Source organism: Onychomys torridus, chromosome 8 (assembly GCF_903995425.1).
Source record: "Onychomys torridus chromosome 8, mOncTor1.1, whole genome shotgun sequence".
NCBI lineage: Eukaryota > Metazoa > Chordata > Mammalia > Rodentia > Cricetidae > Onychomys > Onychomys torridus.
The window spans coordinates 55398272-55426099 of record NC_050450.1 but is presented as its reverse complement, the minus strand read 5'-3'; the positions used below and the strand labels follow the sequence as shown (position 1 = coordinate 55426099).

Sequence of the window (27828 nt, the reverse complement as noted above, 5' to 3'; positions counted from 1 at the left end):
TCTGTTTCTTTATTGGGTACCTGTAAAATGTGTCTAACAGTTCTCAGAGTGAACATTGTCATAATTCTCTGAATAGGATTTGATGGGAATTTTAAGACGGACTTTGGTTCTATTCTGAGAAAACTCTCCAGGGAAAAGAAAGCAAGGCCTTGTTTTGTTGTTGTTGTTGTTGTTGTTGTTGTTGTTGCTGTTGTTGTTGTTGTTGTTGTTACTACCAAGTTATAAGATACCTAAGCATTGATGGGTGAAGTAGGGTGGAGGAATGAAAGACAGACCAATACAGCGAGAAGAGCAATTCTGTGCTCTTCCTAAGACCAATGCAAACTGGCTTACCTGCTAAGTTGCCTCCACATGTCTGATGGAAAACAGTCTCAGACTTGCCACTCAAGCCAAGACACTTTTGCTTTCAGCTCAAATGGGAAGTTAGCATTTAGCTTTTCCTGGGTGCTGTCTAGGAAGGCTGTGTTTTTGGCTGTGCATCAACACTGTCTCCAGTTCTAAAACGTTAATCTTCTAAGAATTAATCTAGATAGCTACCATGTCTGTTTTTATATGCATTTGAGTAAACTGCTTTGAGATTCTTGGTCTGGTCTCTTAGTCATGACTGTAGGCTCTTCATATGATTATAGAGGAGGCTATAAAGAATGTGAAAAGTAGGCACACAGCTGATCAATACCAAATTATAACATCTAGAATAGTGCTTTCTATGTGTCCAGATTTGATAGACACCCTATAGCTTTCATAAGAAAGAGTTATTTCCAACTGATGACACAGAAGACCCAATGCATATACTGTGGGCATATTCATGGTATTAATATTAATGTGGGAGAGAGTTTTCATGAGCTAATGAAGAATCCTTGGTGTTTGCTCTCTTTACGCAGTTATTAAACAAGGAGAATCAATTACATGATTAGTATGAATTATATCTGTAGAAATATACTTAGCACAATTCCTTGTCTAGACCTGGAAAATCGGGTTTGTGTGATGGGATATAGAAACTACCTGGGATTTGACAGTACCAAGATACCAGGGACCACTAAGAAGAAGTAGAAATGACGTCCAGAGTTCTGTTCATTGGAACAGGCTTTCTTAATAAGTGACAACTTTATCAATTTAAAGTGTCTCGATAAACCAGAGATACACGGGAATATGTGCATATTTCTTAGCACAGGTTGGATGTGGCTATTAAACCGCCTGAGATTTTTCAAACCTTGACACTGCTTTAGAAGGAGACAAAAGACAGGCCAGCCTAAGGATATTGCTCGCAAAGGAACTTGGGTTCTTTATTTCCTTACAATAGGATGGAATAGAATTCTACAGGGACATGACCAAAGGCTTCACATTTTGTGCCTCTCTTCAGTCATTCCCCAGCATCAGGACTTGCTCACTCTTCACTTATGATTTTCGTGTGAACCTCTCGGCTCTTCACCCGCAGCTTGTTGACCTGCGACTCGGCAATGTCAGCCCGCTCCTCGGCTTCCTCCAGCTCGTGCTGGATCTTCCGGAATTTGGATAGATTTGTGTTGGACTGTTCCTCCTGAGAATAAAAACAGAATTGTGATAAACCCATACTGTCTGTTTTCATTTGTGTATGCAGACACTCTTAATGACCAGAAGAGGGTGTTGGATCTCCTGGAATCTGGAGTTACAGATTGTTGTTAGCTGCCTGGCATGGATGCTGGGAACCAAGCTCATATCCTCTAAGAGAAACAAGTGCTCTTAATGACTGGACCATCTCTTCAGCCCTGAAAACCAAACTATCTGAATGGACATATGCCATGAATAAAGCAAGGAAGAAAAAAACCAGAGAAGTCAAGAACATGAAAAAGGCCAGCTAGTGAATGCTAGCTGTTTGGTGATAATTGATAACTTAAATTAGTTATTCCTTATCATATTAAGGATATTTAATAGTCATTTAAACATTGAAATGTCCATTGAAGTTTACTATAAATTTTGACACAAAATGATTATTTCCTCCTGCTTTTGATATAACAGTTGTATTGCCAGATCCCAGAATAAGATGTTACATTGTAGGACTTAAGCCTATTTATCCACTGATAGACAATTCTTTCAGTTAAGTGTGGATTTAGTACTGAGTGGGTTTTAGTATTTAGTAATGTACCCGTGCTGTGACTGCAGTCAGGAGGAAGGATGCCTTCATTTCTGCCTGCTGTCCTCCCTTGGACGGGTTTTGGTATGAGGGTTATGTGAGCTTTGTAATGTGAATTGGAATGCTTTGCATCTTTTCTCCTGCTCTTGAACAGCTTACACAGCTGGGGATTATCTGTCCCTTGAAATTTTGAAAGACCAATCCGGACCTGGGTCCATTTCAATGGTAATTCTAAAGTAACTCCTTTGCCTGACTTGGTACTCACGTTCTCCAGAAAAAAATAATCACTGTCTTTGTGACCTGAGCTCTTTGAATGGGTTTAATATATTACACTAAAAACACTCCTCTGTGTACAAGGCATGTTTCCCTTTTTATGAGTGACATGCTATTTGCATTTCCTCTCATTTTCCTCATTAAGCTAGCTATAAATGTATTTGCTTTATTAATTCTCTAGAAGTTATCAGGTATTATTACAATGTCAAATTAGAAAACAGCATACTTAAATCAGTTAATTACTACCTTTATTTTAACAGAACTTCTTGTTTCCATTTGTGTTGTGAGTATTAATTTCTAGATTGGATATGAATTTATTCATTTATTTTTTATTTTATTTATTTAATTTTTTTTTTTTTTTTTTTGGTTTTTCGAGACAGGGTTTTTCTGTAGCTTTGGAGGCTGTCCTGGAACTCACTTTGTAGATCAGGCTGGCCTCAAACTCACAGAGATCCACCTGCCTCTGCCTCCCGAGTGCTGGGATTACAGGCGTGCGCCACCACCGCCCGGATTTTATTTTTGATTAATGCTAAAAGCCTACAAAGCCATGAATTAACCCTCTAAACAGCTTTAGCCGTGTTCCATATAATTGTAAAAGTCACATCTTCCTTGTAATTTTATTTATAATAAATAATTATCTGGTAATCATGCTTTTCTAATGTCTATGTTAGCCCAAGAGTTATTTTTACTTTTACTTTGTATTTTATGTGTGCAGATATTTTGCCTGCATGTATATCTGTGAACCATTTGTTTGCCTGGTGTCTAAGGAGACCAGAAGGGGGTGTCAGATCCCCTGGAACTGGAGTTACAGATGGTTGTGGGTGCTGGGAACTGAACACAGGTCCCCTGGAAGAGCAGCCAGTCCTCTTTACTGCTGAGCATCTCTCCAGCCCCCAAGAATGATTTTTAAGTTTGCTTGTTAACAGCTAGGTGTCTGGGAATTTCTGCTTATACTTCTCATATCCATATCACTTCATCCAACCATAGCCCTCAAGAACAGCCTTAATATTTCTGTTTTTAATTTTGGGGGAATTTCTTTGGAAGTTGGGGTTTTCCCTTAAAACTAAGCGATTGATACTTAGAAACAATAAGCAAAAAAGTACAAAGATGTACAAAGCCCTGAAGTACAGAGTCTGTATATAGCAAATGCTTCTTTATGAGGTAGTAAATCAAATCCTTCAGTAGCTTTTCTCAATTCTAGGACTTCACTATTCCCTCTCCTAAGGATACTCCTAAGGATACTCACAGCCTCCTCGGCTTGTCTCTTATAAGATTTCACTTTTGCCTGGAGTTTATCCACCAAGTCCTGAAGCCTGAGAATATTTTTTCGGTCTTCTTCTGTCTGCAAGATTGTTAAGAACCACAGGGCATTACTCCCAAAGCAAGCATTATTACTGTGTCTCACACATATCTGAAGGGGGCTTCCTTGCTACTAAGGCCCACCGCCTACCTGGTAAGTGAGCTCCTTCACCCGCCTCTCATGTTTGCGCAGACCTTTGACAGCCTCCACATTCCGCTTTTGCTCACTCTCAACCTCGCCCTCCAGTTCACGAACCTACAAAAAGGGAAGGCTCTGAAGAATTTTGATCCAATGAGGTACTGGAAACACACAGAAATGGACAAACACGGGGACCCACCCTGGCCTCCAATTTCTGGATCTGCTTCTTGCCGCCCTTCAACGCCAGCTGCTCAGCCTCGTCCAGACGCAGCTGCAGATCTTTCACCGTCTGCTCCATGTTCTTCTTCATCCGCTCCAGGTGGGCACTGGTGTCCTGCTCCTTCTTCAGCTCCTCTGCCATCATGGCAGCCTTATTAGAAAATCAAGAAAGCTATTGATATCAGGAGGTCTCACTGTTCACTCTGCAGAAATGTGACTCTACTCACGTCAGTGATGGCTTTCTTGGCCTTCTCTTCTGCATTGCGGGCTTCCTGGACAATGTCCTCCATCTCTCCCTGGATTTGGGAAATGTCTGTCTCCAGCTTCTTCTTGGTGTTGATGAGGCTGGTGTTCTGGTTAAAAACAAGTGTTATACTTTCTATGTTATCAAAGTATTAGTGGTAGTTATTTCTTGAAAAACATAAGGTAAAAATTTGTAAGTAAAAGAAATGCCTTTTAACATTAAAGAATTCTGCTACATACCACAGTAATAAATAGAAAAGGATAGAAATGTTGCAGAATAGTCAGCATCTTCATGTGCAATAGGAGGAGATGAATCAGCTTTATGATTTTATAATTGTTATCTACCAATCAGACTATCATTGCACATAAATAATATTACAACAGATGTTTGTAACATGCCATTTCTTCACAATAAAAATGTCAATGTTGATAGTAAGGGTGAACAGATATAAATAGGCACCCTTAAAATGTTCTAGGGAGAAAATCAATAACAATTGCTAACATAAAACAGTGAGAGATTTCTCAGTAACACAATAAAATTTGGCAGAAGTTAAAACCTGGCTGTTATATTAAAAGTTCAGGCTTTTATGTTCTGAGATGTTTAAGTGTTTACTGCTGGGAGATCTTTGTACAAAACCCTACCTGGGTGTGCAGGAGCTGCACGCGCTCACTGGCATCCAGCAGCTCCTGCTCTGCAATCTTCCTGCTCCTCTCTGTCTGCTCCAGTGTGGCCCGCAGCTCCTCAATCTCAGCCTGCAGCAGGTTGGCTCTGCGCTCAACCATGGCCAGCTGTTCCTTCAGGTCCTCCTGGCCTCGGAGAGCATCATCCAGGTGCAGCTGGGTGTCCTGTGCAATAAACAATCAATGAGACACCATGTCCTCAGGCCAAGTCAGCCCACTCATCTGGGACCATCTCTTGGCACCACATACCTTGAGGATGCCCTGTGTGTTCCTGTAGTTTCTCAGGGCCTCGGCAGCCATGCGGTTGGAGTGGTTCAGCTGGATTTCCATCTCATTGAGGTCTCCCTCCATCTTCTTCTTGATCCTGATGGCATCATTCCTGCTCCTGATCTCTGCATCCAGCGTGCTCTGCATGGACTCCACAACTCTAATGTGGTTTCTCTTGAGCTGGTCGATCTCCTCATCCTTCTCGGCAATCTTCCTGTCAATCTCAGACTTGACTTGGTTCAGCTCCAGCTGGATGCGCAGGATCTTGCCCTCTTCATGTTCCAGGGATGCCTTAAGGACAGCAAGAGGCGACATCAGCAAACCATAAAGAAGCATGCTGGAGTGTTGCCACACACAGACTTGTGTGCCGCGCATGTGTTTACTCGCCCTGTAGGTGGACTCAATTCTTCCTGGATATGTTGATTAGCCAAGCATGCAGCCTGTACCTCTGCTTCCTCTAGAGCAGCCTGAAGTTCACATTTCTCCTGCTCTACTTGTTTCTTTATCTTCTCTAGTTCGTGAATACGCTTTCCTCCTTCTGCGATCTGCTCGGTGAGGTCGGAAATCTCCTCTGTTAATGGGGTGGGAAACAGGTAAGGATGAGGACAAAGCATGACATAGAAGAGATACCTCTAAGTCACGGGTACTGTTGAGAGAGAAAGGGCCTCACGTTGTAAGTTCTTATTCTCTCGCTTCAGGGTTTCTAGTTGATCCAGAGACTCCTCGTAGGCATTCTTCATCTTGAAGAGCTCAGTGCCGAGGGAGCGGGCCTCCTTCTGGGACGCCTCCAACTCGGCATGTGTTTCCTCGTATTTCTGCTTCCACTCTGCCAGGATCTGGAAAACCGAGGGCAGTGAGCTGCTGTGAAAGAGAGGGAAAGGTATGCAGAACAAGAGAGGATGCTTCGGGAATCACCTTGTCGAAGTTTCTCTGCTTCTTGTCCAGGGCAGCGCAGGCCGCGTTGGTCCTCTCCACGTCCAGCATGAGGTCCTCCACCTCATTCTGCAGCCGCTGCTTCGTCTTCTCCAGGGAAGCACACTTGGCGTTCACGGCTTCCACATGCTCCTCAGCCGCCTGCAGACGCTGAGCCAGCTTCTTCCTTGAAGATTACATAAAGTTTTAGGGAGAAGAAACTATATGAAACAGATGAAGTATCACCGCATTGAAGAATATGGGAAGCTCCATCTTAATGCTATTCATTCATTCATTTAACAAAAGTCACTGGGGGCCTCTTAAGAACCAGACATGACTATATATAGGTGGACAAGATAAATGTCACCTGCTTTGTGGAGCTCACAGACAAGTGAGAGAAATCAACAGCAGTCAAGTCTGAAGTTTCTTAACACCGTTAGGATGTAAGTGCAGTGAAGAGAAATAAACCCTGGTGGTCGGAGGGTGAGAACTCTAGCCATTTAGGGAAGGTCTTGGTAAGAACCCAGAGTGAACTAGTGAGAGCCCTACGAGGACTGTTGCTTACAGAGGGACCAGTTAGTACAGAAGCAGCAATGAACTTGCAGCCCTTAGCAAAGAGCAGCAAGCTCTGTAGTTAGCAATTATTTGTTAATCTTTGCTCCCTTAACTGTTAAGTCAGTGGGGCAGAGATATGTTCATCCTATTGGGGGATTATTATGATAGTCTGGAAAACAGAAGCTGGTCTGCAATGCTGTGGCATGGATGTGTAAAGTTTCCTGTACCATTCTCTCCCAATGTGCACATACTTGGCCTCCTCCAGCTCCTCCGTGCGCTGGATGGCATCCGTCTCATATTTGGTCCTCCACTGGGCCACCTCACTGTTGGCCTTGGATAGCGCCCTCTGCAGCTCAGCCTTGGATTCCTGCTCCTCCTCATACTGTTCCCGCAGCAGGTCACAGTCATGGCGGGAGGACTGCAGGGCGTGGGCCAGCGCGTTCTTGGCCTATGGAGATGGTCATACCTTCATTGTACTAGATAGTTAAGTATTCAGTCTCCTTAAAATTGATGGGGCTGGCTCCTTTTAGGGTCAGCCACCAGCCTGAGATCGATAATCACCTTTACTTCCTCTTCAAGCTGTCTCTTTAACTCCTCAATCTGTTGGGTAAATGCTTGTTTCCCCCTAGATAACTGAGACACCAGCGCTTCCTTCTCATCAAGCTGCCGTGAAAATTCACCTGGGAAACAGAAGAAACAGCGCTGCTGTACTCTAAGTGAAGAACAAATTCTGAAGTCCATTTGAGACGTAAATTTAACTCCCAGCACACCAGGTTGAGAGTTCGGATGATTAAATTATCTGCTGACATTTTCAGACTCTGTGCAAAATCTCTAGGTCTTCTAATGAAACTTTCCTAGCAATCCAGATCAATAGATATAGTTTAAACTCCTTTTCCCTCTCCATAGTGAAATCTTTCTTGTATAACGTTATGCAAAATCTGGTACTGACTGTCAAAACAAGTATCTAATATATATACTTCTACAGATGCACGCATGTGCTCATTTGTGTGTGTGTGTTTGTGTGTGTGTGTGTGTGTGTGTCTGTCTGTCTGTCTGTCTGTCTATCTGTCTGTCTGTCTGTCTGTCTGTGTCTGTGTATGTGATTGCTACAGTATACATGTGAAAGTCTGGGGACAACTTTATGGAGTCAGTTCTCCCCTCCCACCTTTATATGAATTCTGGAGATTGAACTCAGCACTCCAGGCTTGTGAGGCATTACCCACTGAGCCACCTTGAGGACCCTCCAGAGATGATGGAAAGACGGGCATGTGCATTGCCCCATTCCAAGACTTAGTTCATGCTGACCTAAACAAAAGGACAGGTAGGACTGGGGACATAACTTCATGGCAGACTGCTTGCTTAGCATGTATGAGGCCCTGGGTTTGATCCCTGAGCTGCAAAATAGGAGCAGCAACAACAAAAAATGCAGGCTGAGACAGAAGCCCTGGGCTCCCGCTGGAGTGATTTCTGATCCCAGCAACTGCTCTGTAGATAAATCCTCACGACCTTTCAGGATCAGAGCTTGAACTAGTCATGCATGACCTTGGATGCAGGCTGAGCCTGAGCCTTCCGGTGAATCACCCACGTTCTCAGTTGCTTAGATTAGGTGCTCACATCACCGAGTGATTTTATTCTTAACTATCTCATCTCTACGCTCAGACACTATCGAAGATGGAGACTTACCAGATTCAGTCTGCAAGCGTCCCCGCTGGGTGGTCAGGTCGTTGATCAGCCGCTGCTGTTCCTCCTCCTTGGATTTGAGTTCGCTCACCTGGTCCTCCAGGGTACGGCACAGCTTCTCCAAGTTTCCCTAAGAGAGAGAGAGAGAAGGGGATGACAATGCTTGGAGAGAAGAAGCGTTGTTGTTGTATCTAGTGTTTCTGCAAAGGAGAAAAATACTGGTTTGAAGAAATAAGTCAAATTAGCCTACAATTTAGGTGATCTAGGCAACAACTTTCCTTTTATTGAAGTAAAATTATAAAGCTATATGCAATAGTAATATAAAAACTTGAAGATTAGATTCTGATTTGATGACTCTCTAAGAATTATACGGTCTGTTCTCTAAAAGGATATTAAAAACACTTCACTGCTTTTACAGATACTAGAACATGGCCATATAGTAAAAAATATGAGTGACCTGTTCTATCCAGCTGGAAACCTGAATGGAGAACACAGGTGACCTGTGCTCCAATCACCCATTAGCAGTGTGATGTTCTCATGTGTTTGCCTTCTTTGAATCCCATGTCTTGGTATGTAAAACTTGTATCATTTCTCACCTTTCTGTATTACTGCAAATGACAAATGACTTGATGTATGTGAAGTGCCCTATGCAAACTGACCTATCCATATAGATTAGCATCATTAATATCAGTTTTCCAGCCATGTACCTTGGCCTTAGACACTGTCTCTACATTACTGGCGAGGTCATCGATCTCCATCTTCATCTCGCTCTTCTCCTTCTCCAGCTTCTGCTTGACGCGTTGCAGGTTGTCAATCTGCTCCCCAAGTTCAGCCACACTGTCTGCATGCTTCTTCCTCAGGGTGGCTGCTGTGGCTTCATGCTGCAGGGTGGCCTCCTCCAGGTCCCTGCGCATCTTCTGGAACTCAGCCTCTCTCTTCTTGTTCATCTCGATCTGGGCTGAAGTGGCCCCACCAGCTTCTTCCAGCCTCTCACTGATCTCCTCCAGTTCCCTGGAGAGGTCAGAGCGCTGCTTCTCTGCTTTGGCTCTGGAGGCCCTCTCTGCCTCGATTTCCTCCTCCAGCTCCTCAATGCGGGCCTGGGGGTGGTGGAAAGTACAGACTCAGCTTCTTGGGTCAGTCATTTTTTTTCCTGATGAGTTAGACTGATGGAAGCCATTTACTTACTTGCAACTCCTTGATCTTCTTCTGCAGTTGAATACCAACTGCCTGCTCATCTTCAATCTTGCTTTGCAGATTGCTCATTTCAAACTCTTTCCTTAAAGGAGAAACACAAGATAGAAATTCTGTTCATCGCCAACATTGGAAGCAAAGCCCTAAGCAGTTCTTTCATGCTTACTTTTTCAGCCTTTCGTCAAGCTGCTGTTTCTCATTTTCAATATCCATGATGGACTCCTGGGCTAACTTCAAGTCACCCTCAAGTTTCCTCTTGGCTCTTTCTAGGTCCATTCGAAGTTTCTTTTCTTGCTCCAGGGAACCTTCAAGCTAAATGAATATAGTGTTGCCTCAAAAAAGTGTGCATAGTTTCCTTTAGAAGGAAATCATTCCCTTGATAATACACAACTTACATCATCCACTTGCTGTTCTAGCTTGATTTTGGCTTTGGTCAGGGTGTTGACTTTGTCCTCCTCTGCCTGCAGGTCATCCAGGGTCTGCTGGTGGGCCTCTTGGAGGGCCTTCTTCTCCTTGGTCAGCTTGGCGATGGTTTCATCTAGGCCTGCCATCTCCTCTGTGAGGTTTTTCACCTTAGGAAGCAAACATGCTTTGCATTACATGTTATGTTTTAATAGACTGGCTCTTATGTCTTACTTCATAATTTAAAAGGGTCATAACTTTCCATGTATATATCTCATACCTTGTTCTCTGTGGCATGCTTCTCCTTCTCAACCTTGGCCAGGGTCAGCTCGAGGTCGTCGATGTCTTTCTTCAGCTCTGAACACTCATCCTCCAGCTTCCTCTTCTTGGCCGTCAGCTCAGCATTGATCTCCTCCTCATCCTCAGCTCTCTCTGTCACCTCCTTGATTTTGGCCTCCAGCTGGATTTTGGTTTTGATCAGCTGGTCACATCGTTCCTCTGCATCAGCCAAGCCTTCAGCTTCCTGGAATTGGCAATACAATCAAAATTAGGAAGAAAGAATCAAATATATTTTTATGATAAGACTTTAATTTCCTCAGGTTGGTCTATTGGTTATTTTATGTTCATTTATTTATGTTCTCAAGGACTTTTGTTTCATAAACCACCTACTGTGTGCAATGCATTTTGCATATGTGGGAAAAAGAAACTATGTTGTTTTCCTTTCCTTTATAACAGCTGTTTTATAGTAGATAAGAACAGCCATCTCTCAAAGGCTGATATTAATTTAAAACATAATTCATAATTTTAGACATCAAACACATTGTTCTATGGTGCTTTCATGAAATCAGTCTTCAAGTTGGCACTTGAGAGATGGGTAGGTGTGGAAGTGTGTAGGAATCAGCTTACATCAGAAACAGCAGGAGGCAGATGGGGAAATATCTGTGCAAGGAAAGTGCAAAATGCTACAGGTGTTGATATATTTTTCTTTGTGGTACTAGAAAATATCCCCTACTTAAGATGCCCTGAATCCAAACTGAGGTGTAAAGTATTAAAATAAAATTTCTTGCAACTTGCAACCTGTTTTTCCCCAATTAAGGAGAATTGGGAGGACAGAACATGAGACTTATGGAATATATATGTAGATAGATAGGTAGATAGATAGATAGATGATAGATAGATAGATAGATAGATAGATATGCTAATGGTCCTCAGCCATCACCCTTTGACTGCCTAAGAGACTATGATGTGCTCCATGTCATGAATTCAGCTGTGTGGACAGGATCTGAGTAACTATCTAGGGAGCATAGAAAGAAATTGGATTCATATTTGAAGGAAGAAGAAAGAAGACCCCCTCTGTAAGCCTGGAGGAGTTATTACACTGCCCCAACTTGACAGAAGAGACCAATCTTAATAGAAAGTGTATATGATAGGTGATGAGTAATGTTTAACTTAAATAGTCCTATAAATTACATTCCCAGTTCAATGAAAGTATTTCTAAGATGGCTGACCCAGAAGCGAGCAGTTAGTAAATTTGGTGGAATAAAGGTTGGATGAAGGCACACCAGCTTAGATGTAAAGATAGAATTGTAGGTGTGATACAATAGGTCTCTGCCCATTGAGACGGAAGAAATAACAAGCATGAATTTTTGAGGTCAATAACAAACAGTAATTCAGTATAGCCTGATGTAGTAGACCACTGTGACCCATCAGCTCTCTATATGGTAATATGAGGCCAACAGATGTCAAGATGTTGTTCAAGGAAGTTTTAAAGGGAAAAAAATCTCTCTCCATGTCGTCTTCCTCTTAATATATTATTTGGGATTCAATTGTGTTAATCACTTTTGAGAACTGTCTTCAAGCTGAAAAGAAGCCACAATTCCTGCAGGTTGACAAAATTGTGTAAACTAGAAGAAGGCACTTCTACCTCCTTGTCACAGCACTGGTTTGGGTGTGTTTATTGGGCAGTGAGAAAAATGTGACTATTTGGAGTCTTTAATCATCTCTCTACAATTAATGTCTCCCTGTCAATTATATATCTCACTTATTATGGCCAGAGAACCAACACTTCATCCTGGTTAGTGATACCCAAAATAAAGCCCCAACTTACAGCTTGAACTTGCAGTTGCAAGTCATTTTTTTCTTTTAACAGTGACACCATCTTTTCTTCCAGTTCTTTCCTCTTTGCCTCTGACTTGGCAAGGTCATCTTTGGTTTTCTGGAACTCTTCCTTCATGGTGGCCATCTCCTTCTCTGTCTCTGCACTCTTCAGGAGAGGCTTGATCTTGAAGAAGAGCTTCATCCAGGGCCAGTGCTTAACATTCATGAAGGCACGGATGTTGTACTGGATGCAGAAGATGGACTCCCTGAAAATGCAGTGGTTACTAATTAGATACTGGGTAGATGATGAGGTGAGGGTAAAACTCTGGAGTAAGGTTTGGAGTTTCTGTCCCCCTCCATTTTACCCTGCTCTTCACTTGCATTCAACCTTGCAGATTAGAAAAGTTATATTTCATGGCGATGGTCAAGAAATTGTAACCATTTCTCTACATCATTGCATCTCAAACTTGGACATGGTTATGAATCACCTGAAGAGATTATTAAAACATACTGACTCGAATTCAACTTCCAGAAATCCAGACTTGGGGTATTTGGATGGAAATTAAATTTCACATTTTCAATAAGATTACAAAAGTTACCAATGACACAAATTGAGGACTTCCCTTTGGGAGGCATGTCTGTTCGTCAATGCTTCAAATACTCTCTCTAAGAGAGTAGAAGGGGTCATGGCCCTTGATAGCGGGATGGTGTGGGAGACTTCAATGTCAGATTTCTTTGACAGTCTCTAGTTTTACATTTTTAGTGTTATGTGTTTGCATTCTACTTTATGATGCTACATTTGCCTTAATCTAGGTTATTTAAAAATTATTAACTACCAGGTATAGGTAGCTAGCCCAACACAACATGGTGGCATGGTCAGAAAAATGAAGCATAAATGGGAAGTGAAATGTCTCAAGTAACTTGTTTATGTGTATATGCAGACTTGTTCATATGTGTGAATGTACAAGTGCTGTGTGACATGCTTCTCATTATTGGTCCTGAGACAGGCTCTGTCATCTTTTAGTTCTTTCCCTCATCAATTAGACTACCAGGAAGTCAACTACTTTAATGACACTGTCATAACTTTCTGTGAAAAGTTCTTCACAAATACCTTATTTTGAATTATGGTAGTTGAATAATAGAAATGATCCAACTGAAGAAATAGTTTTCTATACTATAAAACCATTTTCTGAAACTACTATACATTTCAAGGTCCCTATTTAATGATCTGTCTAATAAAACCGTGTCATAACTAAATAAGGATAAAAATTCATCTCTGCCTACTCATTGGTATATTTTCTCCTGTTAGATAAAGAACTGTCTATGTTCAATACTCCTCAACTCCTCACCCAAACACTCAGGGTATGTTCAGTGCTGACAGACCTTCAGTTCTCTCTCACTTTCCTATGGAAGTTTTACTTATACCTTCTTACTTTGATCTTCTTGTCACAGCTAAGTCCTAACTGTCAGCCACCTTGAATGTATTTCTGAAGACACAAGATATGAATCAACTATACATTTTCCTACCTTCTCTCCACCATCTTTTGGTACTCCACTCTTGCCAAGAACCCTCTGCACATGGCCTGGGTTCGGGTAATCAGCTGGGCCAACTTGTCATCTCTCATCTCCTCTAGGAGCCCCAGAAGACCAGCTTTGAAGAACACCTGTGTGGGGGCAATGTTGAAGATCAGAAACTTTATACAAAGTTCAAATGGCAGGAAGACATGAGGCTGGATTTTGAGAGGATTACCTTGGTGTGACCAAACTTATACTGAGTGTGGTCAATATCAATGGAGCCAAGGAGCTTTTCAGAAGCTTTCTTGCTGTCGATGAATTGTCCCTCGGGGATGGCACTTGCATTTAGTACCTTGTATCTGTTAAAGTAAGTGTAGTTTGTAAAGATTTGTCTTATAAACAGTAGCCAAATTCTAAATGATTTATTTAAAATTCAAAGCTTTTTATAGTTATTGTTCTGTGTTCTCAACAGACATTATTTGCATGGTTTTTCAACCTATTGGCTATATATTTCTAATCCATTGTGCCTTCCTTTATAGTTGCACTTGCTCTCTCTCTCTCTCTCTCTCTCTCTCTCTCTCTCTCTCTCTCTCATTATAGCCAGAGTCTCTCTACATATAGCAATTGCTGTCCTAGAACTCACTATGTAGACTAGATTAGCCTCAAATCACAGAGATGCACTTTCCTCTGCTTCCCAGGTGCTGGGATTAAAGGTGTGCACCACCATACCCATCTAGTTTCTTTCTTTGTTTTTCAATCAGACCCTGTCCTCAAGGATTGTATCATTTTGTTCACATTTAGGAGTAGATGGCCTTGCAATATAATGTGTTATCTTTGTTTGATAAATTTGCTTTAATGGAAGATCATAAGTCCAGGAAATCTGTTTTTTTTTTTAATTAATGAATATAGTAACACTATCTAAAGAAAAAATCCATGCATTTGAGAAGGAAAGAGGGGAACATGGGAGGAGCTAGAGGGAAGAAGGGAAAGGGAGAAATAATGTAATGATATTTTAATAATAAAAAATAATAAAGAGCCAAGCAGTGGTGGCATACGCCTGTAATCCCAGCACTCGGGAGCCAGAGGCAGGTGGATCTCTGTGAGTTCGAGGCCAGCCTGGTCTACAGAGATAGTCCAGGACAGGCTCCAAAGCTACAGAGAAACCCTGTCTCAAAAAAACAAATAATAATAATAATAATAATAATAATAATAATAATAATAAAGAATACAGTAGATACTGTGATACTGTTTTAGGTGTGAGAAATGATCCTATCGGCCTAAGAGAAAACTTTGGATGCTCTTCAGTCTGGAACATTGCTATTCTCTGTCAACTTAACCATCTCTAGACTTAGAGGAGACCAGTGCCCTGCAGCTGCCACCCAGAACTCATTCTCAATTCTCAAGATCAGCTTATCAGGGAGGAGAAAAAGGATCTACCCAGGAGCTGTCACCATGACATGCCCCCTCTTATTCTGGGGAATACTGGGAAGCTCATCTGTGAGAAAGAACTGAAATCAAACAAATTAAGACCGTGACCTATTTGTAGCTGGCTCTCCATGTGACATCCCGATCCAGTGACTTATTAGCCTTGACTTTAAAGCGAGTAATTTGATCTCCCTGAACCCTTCGTTTGTCCAGAAAGCGAGGTCATGGTAGTTCTTTTCTCAACTGTGCCATGATGAGGGTTAAATGAGATTAAGTAGTGAAAAGGGTAACTCTCCTAATTACTGAGACCAGGGTACATTCCTATGAGCCTTAGTAAATCTAGGAAACATTTTGCCCAGTGCTTAACACATAGTTTTTTTGTGGGGTGGTGGTTTTTTTTGTTTGTTTGTCTTTTTGTTTTTGTTTTGTTTTGTTTTGTTTTGGAGATAGGGTTTCCTTGTATAGCCCTGGCTGTCCTAGAACTCACTCTGTAGACCAGGCTGGCCTCTAACTCACAGAGATCCACCTGTCTCTTCCTCCCAAGTGCTGGGATTAAAGGCATGATCCAGTACTGCCCAGCTCACATAGTATCTTTTTAAAGTGTTGTAAGACTCAAAATCTTTTGGTTCCTTTGTGGTCAACTAAAAACATTAGAGGCACACTTTTCACTAAATTGCTTTGCTTACATCAAACTTGTTTATACTAAACATCAAAGACATATCATAATTAGGAGAGCCTGACCTCTGCTTGAAGTCTGCATAGAGGATCCTGCTGGGGAACCCCTTCCGGCAGATGCGGATGCCTTCCAGCACCCCGTTACACCTGAGCTGGTGCAGGACCAGCTCGTGCTCCATGGCACCTGAAAATACATGTTTATTTCACAGCAGAACACAAGAAAGACACACAGCAGTCATGCTTTGTGCTTTCCCTCTAGAGATTCTTACCGGGAGTCTTGGTTTCATTGGGGATGATGCACCGCACAAAATGGGGGTGGGTGCTCCTGAGGTTGGTCATCAGCTTGTTCAAGTTCTCCTGTAAGGTCAGGAAACCATTGTCAGACTATCAGCAGAGGTATGAGCAGTCAGTGATGTCTGTAAAATCAACCTGTGGCTTGGGTTGACTGGCTGAATAACTGGTTTTCTTTCTTTGTGTGTTTGTGTGTGTGTGTGTGTGTTTGTGTGTGTGTGTGTGTGTGTGTGTGTGTGTTGTATGTGTGTATTTATGCATGAATACCACTCCTGTGGAGTGTTAGTCCAACCTTGGGTGTCAGTCCATAGATGCCTTCTAACTAGTGGCTGAGACAGGGTCTCTCATTGGACTAGAACATTGCCACGTTGGCCAGAGCTTGGGGGCTTGGGGTCCTCTAGGGATCCATGTATCTCTGCCTCCTGCCATACCGTTTTTCATTTTTATGTGGGTTTTGAGAATCTGAACTCAGACCTCCAGACCTGCAGGACAAGCACCTCACTCACTGATCTCCCTGCTGTTGGCACAGGAGGGCCACCTTTCAATCAAAGAAGACCTTTATTACTTCTGCTGAGATGCTCTTCCTCAGTCCATCTTCCTGCATTCTTGTTGGCAAGAGGGATGTATGTGAGGAAGGCTGGCATGTGCTTCTTCTCACTCTACATCAGCATTGTCCTGCTTTCCTCCCGGACCTTCAGTCACTCAACCATATTTACCTATTAGATGGTACCTCTATCTTTTACTAAATTCTATGGTTCTTTAATAAGGACATTCAATCCTGTACCATATTTGGACCTTGGACTTTTTTTTTACAGCTCCAGCGATAAAGTAATAACCTTATAACTTGGTGTTGATCACTGATTAGATCAGTAACAACAATATCTTATTAGCTTCTTTGTAACTTAGCTGCTAGGTTGCATTAATTTTATTTGTTTTGATGTTGGTTTAGTTTGGGGCTTGCTGTCTTTATCATATTTTCACAGTGTATCCCAGACTGTTTTCTAATGATCAGTCCTCCTGATCCTGCCTCCCAAGTCCAGGCTTACAGGAGTGCAGCACCGTGGCTGACAGCTTCTTTAGTCTTACTGATGTTGTCTTACTCTTTTTGTACATGGCTTTGGTCCTTGTCACCCAACTAGATTCTGAATGGTGGATCATTCAGTTCTGTAAGGTTTCCTAAGAGGTCCCCTTCATTATATAGTGGCTTAGCATGAAAGGTGAGCTAAGCTAATGTCTGAATGACTTAAATATCTCCCATTTCATCATAACAGAAATCGTAAATGTCAGCCCTTTTTAATGTCTCCTGGAAAACACGATCTCATACTTCAGAAGCCCAATTCCTAAGGTAATTTGAGGTGTCACAGTTTGTTCTTACTCTGAACAGGGCAGACACGGTCTGGAAAGAAGACCCCTTCTTCTTAGCACCTTTCTTGGCAGCCCCACCGCCACTGGCCTCTGAAGATGGAAAAGATAGCATCATTCAAACACAGTCTTGAGTCAGGGGCCTCCATCCTGCTCATTCCTCTGCTTTCAACACTCAAGGAGAACTTCCCTCAGCCCAGCAACTTCCTCCCACCACACTGACCCTCTTGAAACCTTGTTTTTTCAACTAAGTTCATACCCACTGCTCTATGATTCATTATGTTTATGGAGGTGATATGAACAGCAGTCACCTAATCATGAAGAGGTGGACCTTCTGATGCTAAACTTGCCACACAGTGACTTCAAAAATCACCAGTAGAAACTAGCACTAAAAGGCAGAATTCTGTCACTATATTGTCTTTAATATCCAGAGGTACTTCACATTCATTAGAATGGGAGAGAATGAGAGAATTATAGAACCACAGGCTTTTCATTGGTTGAGAACCAGATAGTTCCTTTCTGGCCATTATGATAAGGTCCCTGTCAGGAAGGAGGTGGGTAGCCTACAACTCAAGGAATGAAGGGGTTTGGCATGCCACCCTCTGCTGAGGCTATATCACCAGCCTCAAACTAATAGCTCAGTTGTAATATTTATAGAAAGTTAAGGCTTAGAGGCCTCACCTGCTTCAGCAGTCTGAGCTCCAGAGAAGAGGTAAGCTAGAGTTTTCACTGAAGACTTCTGGTACAGCCCCACCACAGTCTCATTCAGGGGGTCCTTGTTCTTGTCCAGCCAACCAGTGATGTTGTAGTCCACAGTGCCCGCATAGTGAATGAGGGAGAAGTGGGCTTCGGCCTTGCCTTTGACCACCTTAGGTTTCTGGAAGTTGGCAGACTTTCCAAGATGCTGTTCATAGAGCTTGTTCTTGAAGGAGGTGTCTGTCGCCTTGGGGAACATGCACTCCTCCTCCAGGATGGAGAAGATGCCCATCGGCTGGATTGAAGGTGAGGCAAAGGCATCTGAGTAACCGTGAGCAGCGGAGTACATGGGAAGGGCGCTCAGAGCAAACAGTGTAGGATACCTTCTCGATGAGCTCAATGCAGGCAGCCAGGTCCATCCCGAAGTCGATGAACGTCCACTCAATGCCTTCCTTCTTGTACTCCTCCTGCTCCAGCACGAACATGTGGTGGTTGAAAAACTGCTGCAGTTTCTCGTTGGTGAAGTTGATGCACAGCTGCTCCAGGCTGTTGAACTGAATAAATAGATGTGCTTATTTCTCTCTGAAATTAGCTGGGCATTTTATTTACAATACTTTTTAGACGATTGTGTCAACCTCATTGGTCAGGAGAGTCTCTTTTGAAATACAAAACAAGAAAGTATGGAAGGTTTGAGGCACATGGAAGTCACTGTTTGTTGCTGTTTTATAGAAAGTCTTAAGTTAGCATTAATATTTTTTTCTTGAATTTACTTAAATTTACACATTTTTTTCTGAGTTTCTACTTAATTTCCCTATGTTTATTTCAGTTGCCCACTATGTCTTCTGGGGCCTCATCTAAGAGCAAATTCTCAATCCACAAAAAGCTAGTTCAGAGCAGGAATAACACTATGAATTTCAAGTGACTGCAATTGTTATTTAGTGTGAAATGAAAACAGTAAAAAAGACACAACAGATCACATATACTATAACAACACACATTTATGTCTTTAAGAACCCTACCAAATGTCAAATGAATTAGATGTACTTAGTAGAATTACATGCTTTTCCTTGCTTTTCTATATTTTCTCTTAAAGCCAAGTTTTATTGTAATAATCAGAAAGAAGATAAACTTTTAAAAAGCTATGAGCAGGAAAATGTATTTCATGATCAAATAGAAAATTTTATTTCATGATATGACATTAACAAGCATTAAATTTTAATTGCATTTAATAAATGATGATTCTAAATTATTAAGCTTTTCTCAGCCTTTATTAACTCCCTAAGTATTTCTCAGTGATTTCTGCACTCTCAGAGCATATTACATGTTACTAAGTTTCACTGTGCTATTTAATATCTGCTTTCTTTATATCTTGGGGTTTTTAGAGCCCCTCCTGTCCCACAATCAAACTCCTGCAGTGAGTTGAAGGGTCTTCATTACATGTGTTGTTTGCCATTTGCTGCAGGAAATGACAAGTAGGTAACAAGCAAATCTCCTTTAAGTCTTCATGTAACAGACAGTGGCAAGAATGAGTCCTAATACTCAGAAATTCTTAATAATAAATTCATTGCTATAAAGATACTCCATCAATCAAGCAACTCACATCAAAGATCTCAAAGCCAGCGATGTCCAAGACCCCAATGAAGTACTGCCTAGGCTGCTTAGTGTCCAGCTGCTGGTTGATGCGGGTGACCATCCACAGGAACATCTTCTCGTACATGGCCTTGGCCAGGGCACCCACTGCATTGGTCACCTTAAAAGATGAAGACAGAACTCTTGAAGCTATATGAGGAATGCACAATGCTTTCATCCCTTGTGGTGGCTTTTAACTACATACTTACCTGCTCTACAGTCTGGCCCTTGGTGACATACTCATTGCCAACCTTGACCCTGGGGTAGCAGAGGGCTTTGAGCAGGTCAGCAGAGTTTAGACCCTGAAGATAGGCAGCCTTGTCGGCAACTGAAAGGCAGGGTGGATAACATGGTATTAGGGCCCAAAGAATACCATTTTCCTAAGAAAATATAATCTTCATGCATGTTGTACAGTGTTTTCAGTATATTTTTAATAGTCTTGCTTATGTTCTCAAAGAGTTCAAGACCTTGACTACTAAAAATCATGTTCATGCTTTACATAGTGTATTTTTTAAGTGCTCTATAAAGCCCAGATCTAAAATGTGAGTTTGCCTTCCTAGGAAAACTCAGGGTAACACGTTAAGGACATGAGTTTCAGATGAAGCAGGAAGTCAGGTGGAAGACGCAGCTACCTTCGGTGCCGTCCGGCTCTGCCTGCTCCTCACGCTGCTTCTGCTTGAACTTCATGTTCCCATAATGCATCACGGCTCCCGTGAGCTTATAGATGGAGACCTTTTCATCATTGGTAAAGCCCAAAATGTCAATAGCACTCTGCCAACAAAATCAAGATGATAACTGTTAGGTTATGAGCTGTTGTTTACAGCTCCTGTTCTCATTTTTCCCTAGCTGGTCAAACTGAGGAAACCACATCAGCACCAGTACTGAAGGGAAGGGCATAGAAAGGATGCTCACTGGAGCAATGAAGTGATAGGTGTGTATCACCTCACAGGTCCAAAGGAAGCCTCCGCGAAGTCACACCTGGAAGTCAGCAAGGGCTTTGGCAAACTCTGAGGTGATACATTGTCAAAGCCTGCTGAGGGACAGCATCTAACCCCAGGGGCCCAGTGTTTGCTTAACACCCTCAACTCTTTCTTTGCTGTTTCTCCAGAAGACTCTGAAGAGTTGTCGGAGTGGACCACCTCTCTGCTCCTGCACAGTAATCCCTAGCATTGCTCTGTGTTCAACTTACATCTGTGGCCATCAGTTCTTCCTGGTCATCAATGCTGGCCACACTGATCTCCCCTTGGCTGACAAATGGGTAATCATATGGGTTTGTGGTGATCAGTAGCATTTCTAAGCACATGGAAGAGAGCGAAGATGAGCACAGTCATTGTCTTCATTAAAGCAAGAGATTTCCAGACAGATTCTAAGGCCACTACATGGTAAGAGGGTTAAAGATGATTGCCGTGTACTAAATACCTCGAAGATGATGATGGTCTTCTCTGTCACTGACTAATTTTTAAACATTGCTACACAACATAACAAATGGGGTATGCATGTATGAAATTTTCAAAGAATATAGATTACCTCATATTAGTATTTCTAGTGGCTAGTATTTAAAAATCAGAAATGAAAGCAGACTAAAGCCTCAAAGGGGAAGGGATAGTATTAAGTAAATTTCGCCTATCTCTAGTGTGGAGCACTATGCAACCATCCATAATACTGTGGAGCAATATTAATAAAAAGAAAGCATGGCACACTCAGTAAATATATATAAATTACAAAAGAGGAACCATAAATTCAACTGTGTAAATTGTATGCATTTATCTATATGTAATGATATAAGTATAGAAGGTGAGTAGGATGATATTTATCTAGGTCTTTACATGGCTATTTCATAGTGGAAATTTGAGATGGTTTTTCATTTTCCTTTGCTTTCTTAAGAATTTTTATGATAAGCAAATAAAAGTTTTAACCAAATTTTACAAAGCGTCCCTTTTTTGAGGACTGACCTTGGGCTCAGCTCTGAACTATATAAACTACCCTGTAAAGCTATTTTCTTAAATGAAATAAAAAGAAAAAAAACTCAACAAAATTCTGACATTGAAGTATCAGGGTGATTTCTGACAGGTGTAGTGTGGTGGCTGGAGAGGAACTGACTGACATTCCTTACCAATCAGCTCTGGCTTCTTGTTGGATGTGATCTGATAAAAAATATGGTAGCTTCTCTCCGCCTTCAGCTGGAAAGTGACCCGGGACTTCTCTAGCAGATCTAGAAGAAAGCAGATATCAAAATCAGGAGAGCTGTAGAAACTGACACGTGAGCAGGTTTGCTTTGCAACAGCCTGAGCGGTCTGAAGAACATAATGGTGCTACAGATGAGCACTCACATGTCTCGATATCAGCGGATGCCAGTTTCCCCGTCGTGCCAAAGTGGATCCTGATGAATTTACCCTTGAAAGGAAAACTAACATGTCTACTTTGTTTTCAATAATATCAAATCACTGAAAATGTTCAGAACACTTGGAACATGACTGCTTTAATTTTAAACCTTGTCAGAGACTATTTACAACAGGAATAAAATATCTATCTTCCAGTTTACAAGTAGAAGGATTTTATCTTTGATTAAGAATTTGTGGATATAAATATAGGAGGTGATACTGTGTTAATTAGCTTGAATTAATTAGCCCATGATGTATAAATATATTAAAACATCCCATTGGTTCTCATAAATAGATTCAGTTATTGATAATTAAAATTAAAAATAGAATTTTTGCAGTGTAAATAATAATAATGACAATAAGAATAAGAAAAATTCCAGAAAAGAGTCACATATCCTTTAGGCCAGAGTTTTTTGATCTGTGAAATAAGCCAAAGAAAACCACAGTATAATATACTGTGAATGAAAGATTCAAAGACGGCATCACCGACATCCTGCAGCAGATTTCAGCCAATGGACAGTGCCCATCACAGTGACCAAGAGACTCACAAAGCGGGAGGAGTTGTCGTTCCTCACGGTCTTGGCGTTCCCAAAGGCCTCCAGCAGGGGGTTGGCGCTGATGATTTGATCTTCCAGGGTCCCCTGCAAGGGAAAGATCAGTCCTGCATATTAGGCTCAGGGCTTTCTTACCTGAGAGCCCCCAAAAGAGCCTGGACTCTGTGACAATCAGACTCACCTGCATCTTGCCAGAAGGCGCCTCCTCCTTTTTCTTGTCCCCAGTGACTGCAATTGTCGCAAAGTACTGGATGACACGCTTCGTGTTCACAGTCTTCCCGGCCCCGGATTCTCCACTGTCAAATCAAAACAATGAGGAGGCTCCACATCTAGCAACTTCCACAGCCATGAAAAGAAGCATGAAAACCTACTTACGTGATCAGGATTGACTGATTCTCCCGGTCTGCAAAAGAAATTGCAGGCACTTAATGTTGTTTCCAACCCAATTGTAAGTGACTAGAACAGTCCAAGGGTATGAAATTGATATTTCTCGGTTTAGCAGCCTTAAGGCCTGGTGCACGCTGGCCTAACATCTTTCCGGTTCCCCTCTCTTCTGCTCCCCTACTTAGCACACATGCACCCATTCACACCAAATACAACCACTCTTACATCTTCCCAGAACATTTCATTCAAGGAGAGGGGTGGAATCCTGTGATGAAGAAAAATGCCTTGGTCTAAGGGGTGATTCTATGGCTGCATTTTCCTGAGGCACAAGTACTCTACCACTAAATCAATATCTAAACTAGACCTGGCTTTTCCATCCCATTTTGATGACAACTTAAGTTAGTGACTCCTTCACAGTGGGCCAAAGGACTAATGAGACTTGGACATTGGAAATGATGGATGAGGAGTAATAAGGGGGTAAAAGTAGAAGCTTTGACGGTATCATGGTTTCATTGCATTTCTAAAGGGAAGCAAGAATTTGTTCTGATGCTTTACTCTGCCTAATGAATTCACCAGGCCCTTGCCAACGGGGCCACAGGTACATAAGATCAACCTAGCTGAGAGAAACACCTGAAAGGTAGAGTCACAACCTAATGTGCTAACACAAGATACTCCTTAAAATCTGACTAGTTGGTTCTGGCAAAGGCAACACCCTGTGTACTGTTGGTCACGATCTATGACACCGAGAAGAAAAATCACAGAAGCAAAGTTTGTTCTCCTGCTTCTTGCCTTATGGTAATAGAGAACCAGTCTGTATGTGTGGCTGTGTCCATGTGTGCATGTATGTGTATCTGCACAGGGATGCTTGTATTTTTGTGTTCATAAGTCTCACCACAGGTAACCTTTGTTGACCTTTAAATATTAAAGAGCTCATAAGCCATTCCATGCTATCTCATAGGAGCCTCTATGAGAAAGGTCATCCTAAGGGGTGTAATGTAATTGATTCATCTCTCTCTCTCTCTCTCTCTCTCTCTCTCTCTCTCTCTCTCTCTCGGTTTTTTGAGACAGTTTCTCTGTGTAGTTTTGGTGTCTGTCCTGGATCTCACTCTGTATACCGGATTGGCCTCAAACTCACAGAGATCCGCCTCCCAAGTGCTGAGGTTAAAGGCGTGCGCCACCACCAACCCAACCCAACCCCCAACACCCCCCACCCCTCACCCCCACCCCCACCCACCCCCCCACCCCCTTGATTCAAGACTCTCTTTAGGGATCTGCAGGGGGGAAAGATTAGGTGCAAACAAAACAGCCCAGGCACTCACCAGTCAGCATGAACTGGTAGGCATTGTCAGAGATGGAGAAGATGTGGGGCGGGGCCTCTTGGCGCTTTTTGCCTCGGTAGGCCGCCACCACCTCAGGGTTGTACACCGGCAACCACTTGTAGGGGTTGACGGTGACGCAGAAGAGGCCTGAGTAGGTCTGTGTAAGGAAAGAGAGAATGACTACCCAAGGACCCCTCTTGTCTGTGCAACTCACTTAGCTGGATCTTAAGAAAAAACACTTTCCATGAGTACATTTCTTCCCGGAATCAGCATGGAAGCCAATGGTTGTCTTTGAGGGAAATGACTGATTCAGAGTTCCTATTGCTTCCCTTGGTACTTATCATGGTTTTCACATAGCAGGAGCACCAAAGTCATATCTGTCCATTTGGTTTAAAGTGTGGACTTTAAAAAATGAGACATTTTTGTTGTTTGAAAGAAATGGGAATGTATTTCCTTTGCAGACTTGAGACAATTTGAATGTTTAAGAACATAAATTTGAACAAAAATGTATTCAACAATAAGGGGTGATTGGGGACTTTGGAACATTTTGAGACAACATAATGAAAACCCTTCAAAAACAAATGGGACAGTGTATAGATGTAGCAGCATTGGGAAACATTTAAACTATTTTTGAGTTATAGAGTGACAGAGATCAAATAAATGCATCATGATTACCATGCAGGGATTTAAAAGATGTCTGTCAACTGGTTAAGGACTGGCACCCACCAGGAGCATAAATATCTGACCTGTGTGGATGTTGTCCCACTGAATACCAGTACCAGCTAAACTGTATAAAAATACGAATATATAATATATGATACTCAAAATGTTTATTATGTGCTAGGAGATACATTACGTGCCAGGACTCTGCAAGGCAGTCAGACTACAACATAAATAATATGGTGTTCCTTGAGAAATTCCTAGGCAACAAAGGAGATGGAGAAGTCAGTGAATGACCAGGAAAAACATAGTCAATATGAATAAAAAAGGGATAAACAGCATTCGAGGCTACCTGGGTACCCTGGAAGGGGTTCAAGGAGGGAAGGACCAGAACCAAATTATTGTTATGTGAGGAGAGAGTGAAAATGAATGAAATTAGTCCCTGAAAATCGTATTTTTAAATGTTACAGTGTATTTATCTTTTCCTTCATTGAGATGATTCGGCAACAGCAATGGAGAGGGAAGGGCGGCCTGAGCATGTCTGATCAACACATCTGTGGTCAAGGCAGATAGCAAAGACTGTGGCCTTCCCTTGGGCGGGGAGATAGTGTTGCTTTCAGGATGTGCCTTATGTTGGCAATGGTAACAAGTAGTCCTACTAATGCCTTCCAGTGACTAATAGATACTTGTGACACACTGGTGCATTGATGTGAGTGACGGGCTTTTAGGGCACGTGGTGATGACCGGAACGACCCCTGGTAGAGTGTCACTCACGTAGATCATCCAGGCTGCATAACGCTCTTTGAGGTTGTACAGCACAGCGGGCTCGTGGAGGTGGGTCATCATGGCCATGTCCTCGATCTTGTCGTACTTGGGAGGGTTCATGGGGAAGACCTGGTCTTCCTTCACCGTCAGGGTCTGGTAAATAGGAAATATAACTATCGGTGTCAAGGGAGTGACCAAACCTTCATAATGCAGCGCAATGAGGCAAGCACAGCGTGGCAGGCTCTCTACTTACCGCTCCCGCTTCGGTTTTCACGGTCACCTTCCCTGCGTCTTTGCTCTGAATGGTGCCTTTGACGAAGGATTCCTTGGGCTCCGCCACAAAGACAGATGTTTTGGCGTCAAAAGGCCTATTCTGGGCCTCGATTCGCTCCTTTTCAGACTTTCGGAGGTAAGGAGCAGCCTCCCCAAAAACGGCCATCTCGGCGTCGGAACTCATGGCTGCTGAACTCACAGACCCTAAAGGAGATTAAATAATAATAATAATAATAATAATAATATTATTATTATTATTATTATTATTATTATTATTATTATTATATTTAGTCTGCACTGCCTGGTATACCAGCAGATTTTTAAAAATTATTATTATTTGATCTGTATGACTATCTTCCCTGTATGTTTGTGTGTGTGTGTATGCATGTGTGCAAGTAATTGTAACATGCACCGTGTGCATACCTGGTATCTGCAGAAGCCAGAAGAGAGTGTCAGATCCCTTGGAACTAGAGTGACAGATGGTTGTGAGGCACCATATGGGTGCTGGGAACTGAACTCGGGTCCTCAACAGGAGTAACAAATGCTCTTACCCATACAGCCTTTCTCCGGTCTAACTAACTGATCTTCACAGTGTTTATTTCAGGGGCCCAGTTGTACATTACGCTAGGCAGTTCTACTACCACCAGGCTGCAGCTGCTGAAGCAAACTGCCCAAGAACAAAAATGCATGAGGCTGCAGGGATATGTGTGTGTGCGCTCAGGGCTGGGCCTCTAGCATTTCCCAGCCTCTGAGACTGGCATCCTAGCTGGGGAACTACGCTATAGGTAGAGTGAAGATGCCAAGGATGCTGGGACCTTGGGTAAGTCTCTTGACCATTTTGAGCCTCGGTGGCTCCCTCCTCAGGGCAGGGATTATAATACCTGCTTCTTTTCACTTCGAAGCCCTAAGGATAGGGTGATGTAAAGTGGGGGAAACCATGTTAAAACGACTACTAAGTCACTGGAAAGGGTTCAGGCTATTACTTGCATAAAAAATGTCATTTACTCTAATGTCACACATCTTTCTGGCCATGTAAGGTAAGATAACTTTATTTCCTCTTATAGAGATTCAGGCAAATTTACACAAAGTAGTTTTGGAAGAATTTTAACTCTGTTTCTCTCCCCCGCCCCCTTTTGTTGGATGCCGGGTGGAGCTACTCCAGCATGATGTCTTTGCACACTAAACCAAGTTGAACTCATGAAGGAGACCACCCACACCCACCCTCATCCTTGCACACCTAGGTGGTGGGGCTCCCAGTGCTCTCAATTTCCTTGTGCAGGACATGAGACCTGGCATCTTGTCCTTCCATACTTCTAGGTACAGGTAGCAGAGCAATGGGAGGTGGGTCACCTTGGGACCAAATGCTTGCCCCTCGCTTAAATCTACTCCCTTGTCTCCCTCTTCAGAGATGCAGCATGCAGTAGTAATATTCAGGGCTACTGAATTCCTTGTTTCCATGTTCAAAAATTTCACTGTGCTTTGGTTTTATAAGGTAACTTCTTACAGGCCTATTAAAAAGTGTAAAAGAACCATTCCTTTCTTATTTGTTAGAAATCATGTTTACTAAATGACTTCTAATAGCAGCATATATTTTTACAAAAAAAATCTGAGCCTTTCTACCAAGAAGATTTTAGTATTTGGTTTTTTTTTTTTTCAGAGACAAAAAAAAAATCTATTAAATTGATTTTTGCTCACATGTCCCAAGTCACTTTGCTACAAGTGTCCGAGTCACCAATGCAGGGATGAAAGTCCTCCCTCCCTCCCTCCCTCCCCAGTCCCTTCCCTTAAATGCAGTTGTTAGTATTTCCTGAGTCAAGCACTTTCTCCAAGG

At 42.3% G+C, this 27828-nt stretch overlaps 1 protein-coding gene across 5 annotated transcripts; it reads right to left on the bottom strand.

Annotated features, from left to right (window-relative positions):
- Nucleotides 1–1309: 1309 nt before the first annotated feature.
- On the bottom strand, nucleotides 1310–26181 carry LOC118589166 (myosin-2). Of its 5 annotated transcripts, none has more exons than XM_036196195.1 (38): nucleotides 25978–26181; nucleotides 25734–25877; nucleotides 24300–24456; nucleotides 22972–22999; nucleotides 22778–22892; nucleotides 22591–22683; nucleotides 21992–22055; nucleotides 21775–21873; nucleotides 20851–20954; nucleotides 20294–20432; nucleotides 19871–19989; nucleotides 19633–19782; nucleotides 18416–18586; nucleotides 18004–18327; nucleotides 17350–17406; nucleotides 15953–16040; nucleotides 15750–15867; nucleotides 13819–13942; nucleotides 13596–13732; nucleotides 12079–12334; nucleotides 10252–10494; nucleotides 9965–10141; nucleotides 9736–9881; nucleotides 9564–9654; nucleotides 9086–9475; nucleotides 8382–8508; nucleotides 7260–7378; nucleotides 6950–7146; nucleotides 6147–6330; nucleotides 5902–6067; nucleotides 5678–5802; nucleotides 5214–5522; nucleotides 4926–5129; nucleotides 4268–4393; nucleotides 4021–4191; nucleotides 3834–3938; nucleotides 3630–3725; nucleotides 1310–1537 (listed from the first exon to the last, which is right to left on the bottom strand). In XM_036196195.1, the coding sequence occupies exons 1-38, from the start codon at nucleotides 26179–26181 to the stop codon at nucleotides 1385–1387; spliced, it is 5820 nt and encodes a 1939-aa protein (XP_036052088.1). In that variant the 3' UTR covers nucleotides 1310–1384. The 5 variants fall into 5 exon arrangements, with proteins under 5 accessions (XP_036052088.1, XP_036052085.1, XP_036052086.1 ...); XM_036196192.1 differs by having other exon boundaries at nucleotides 17350–17427; nucleotides 18013–18327; XM_036196193.1 differs by having other exon boundaries at nucleotides 9736–9874; nucleotides 9958–10141; nucleotides 17350–17429; nucleotides 18018–18327.
- Between the last annotated feature and the right edge of the window lie 1647 nt (nucleotides 26182–27828).

Coding starts and splice junctions, on each gene's coding strand:
- LOC118589166 (XM_036196192.1), bottom strand. CDS start 26,181: ATGAGTTCCGACGCCGAGATGGCCGTTTTTGGGGAGGCTGCTCCTTAC. Junction 18,587..19,632: donor CTGGCTTTGAGATCTTTGAT/GTGAGTTGCTTG, acceptor CTATTTATTCAG/TTCAACAGCCTGGAGCAGCT. Junction 3,726..3,833: donor TGAAGGAGCTCACTTACCAG/GTAGGCGGTGGG, acceptor ACAATCTTGCAG/ACAGAAGAAGACCGAAAAAA.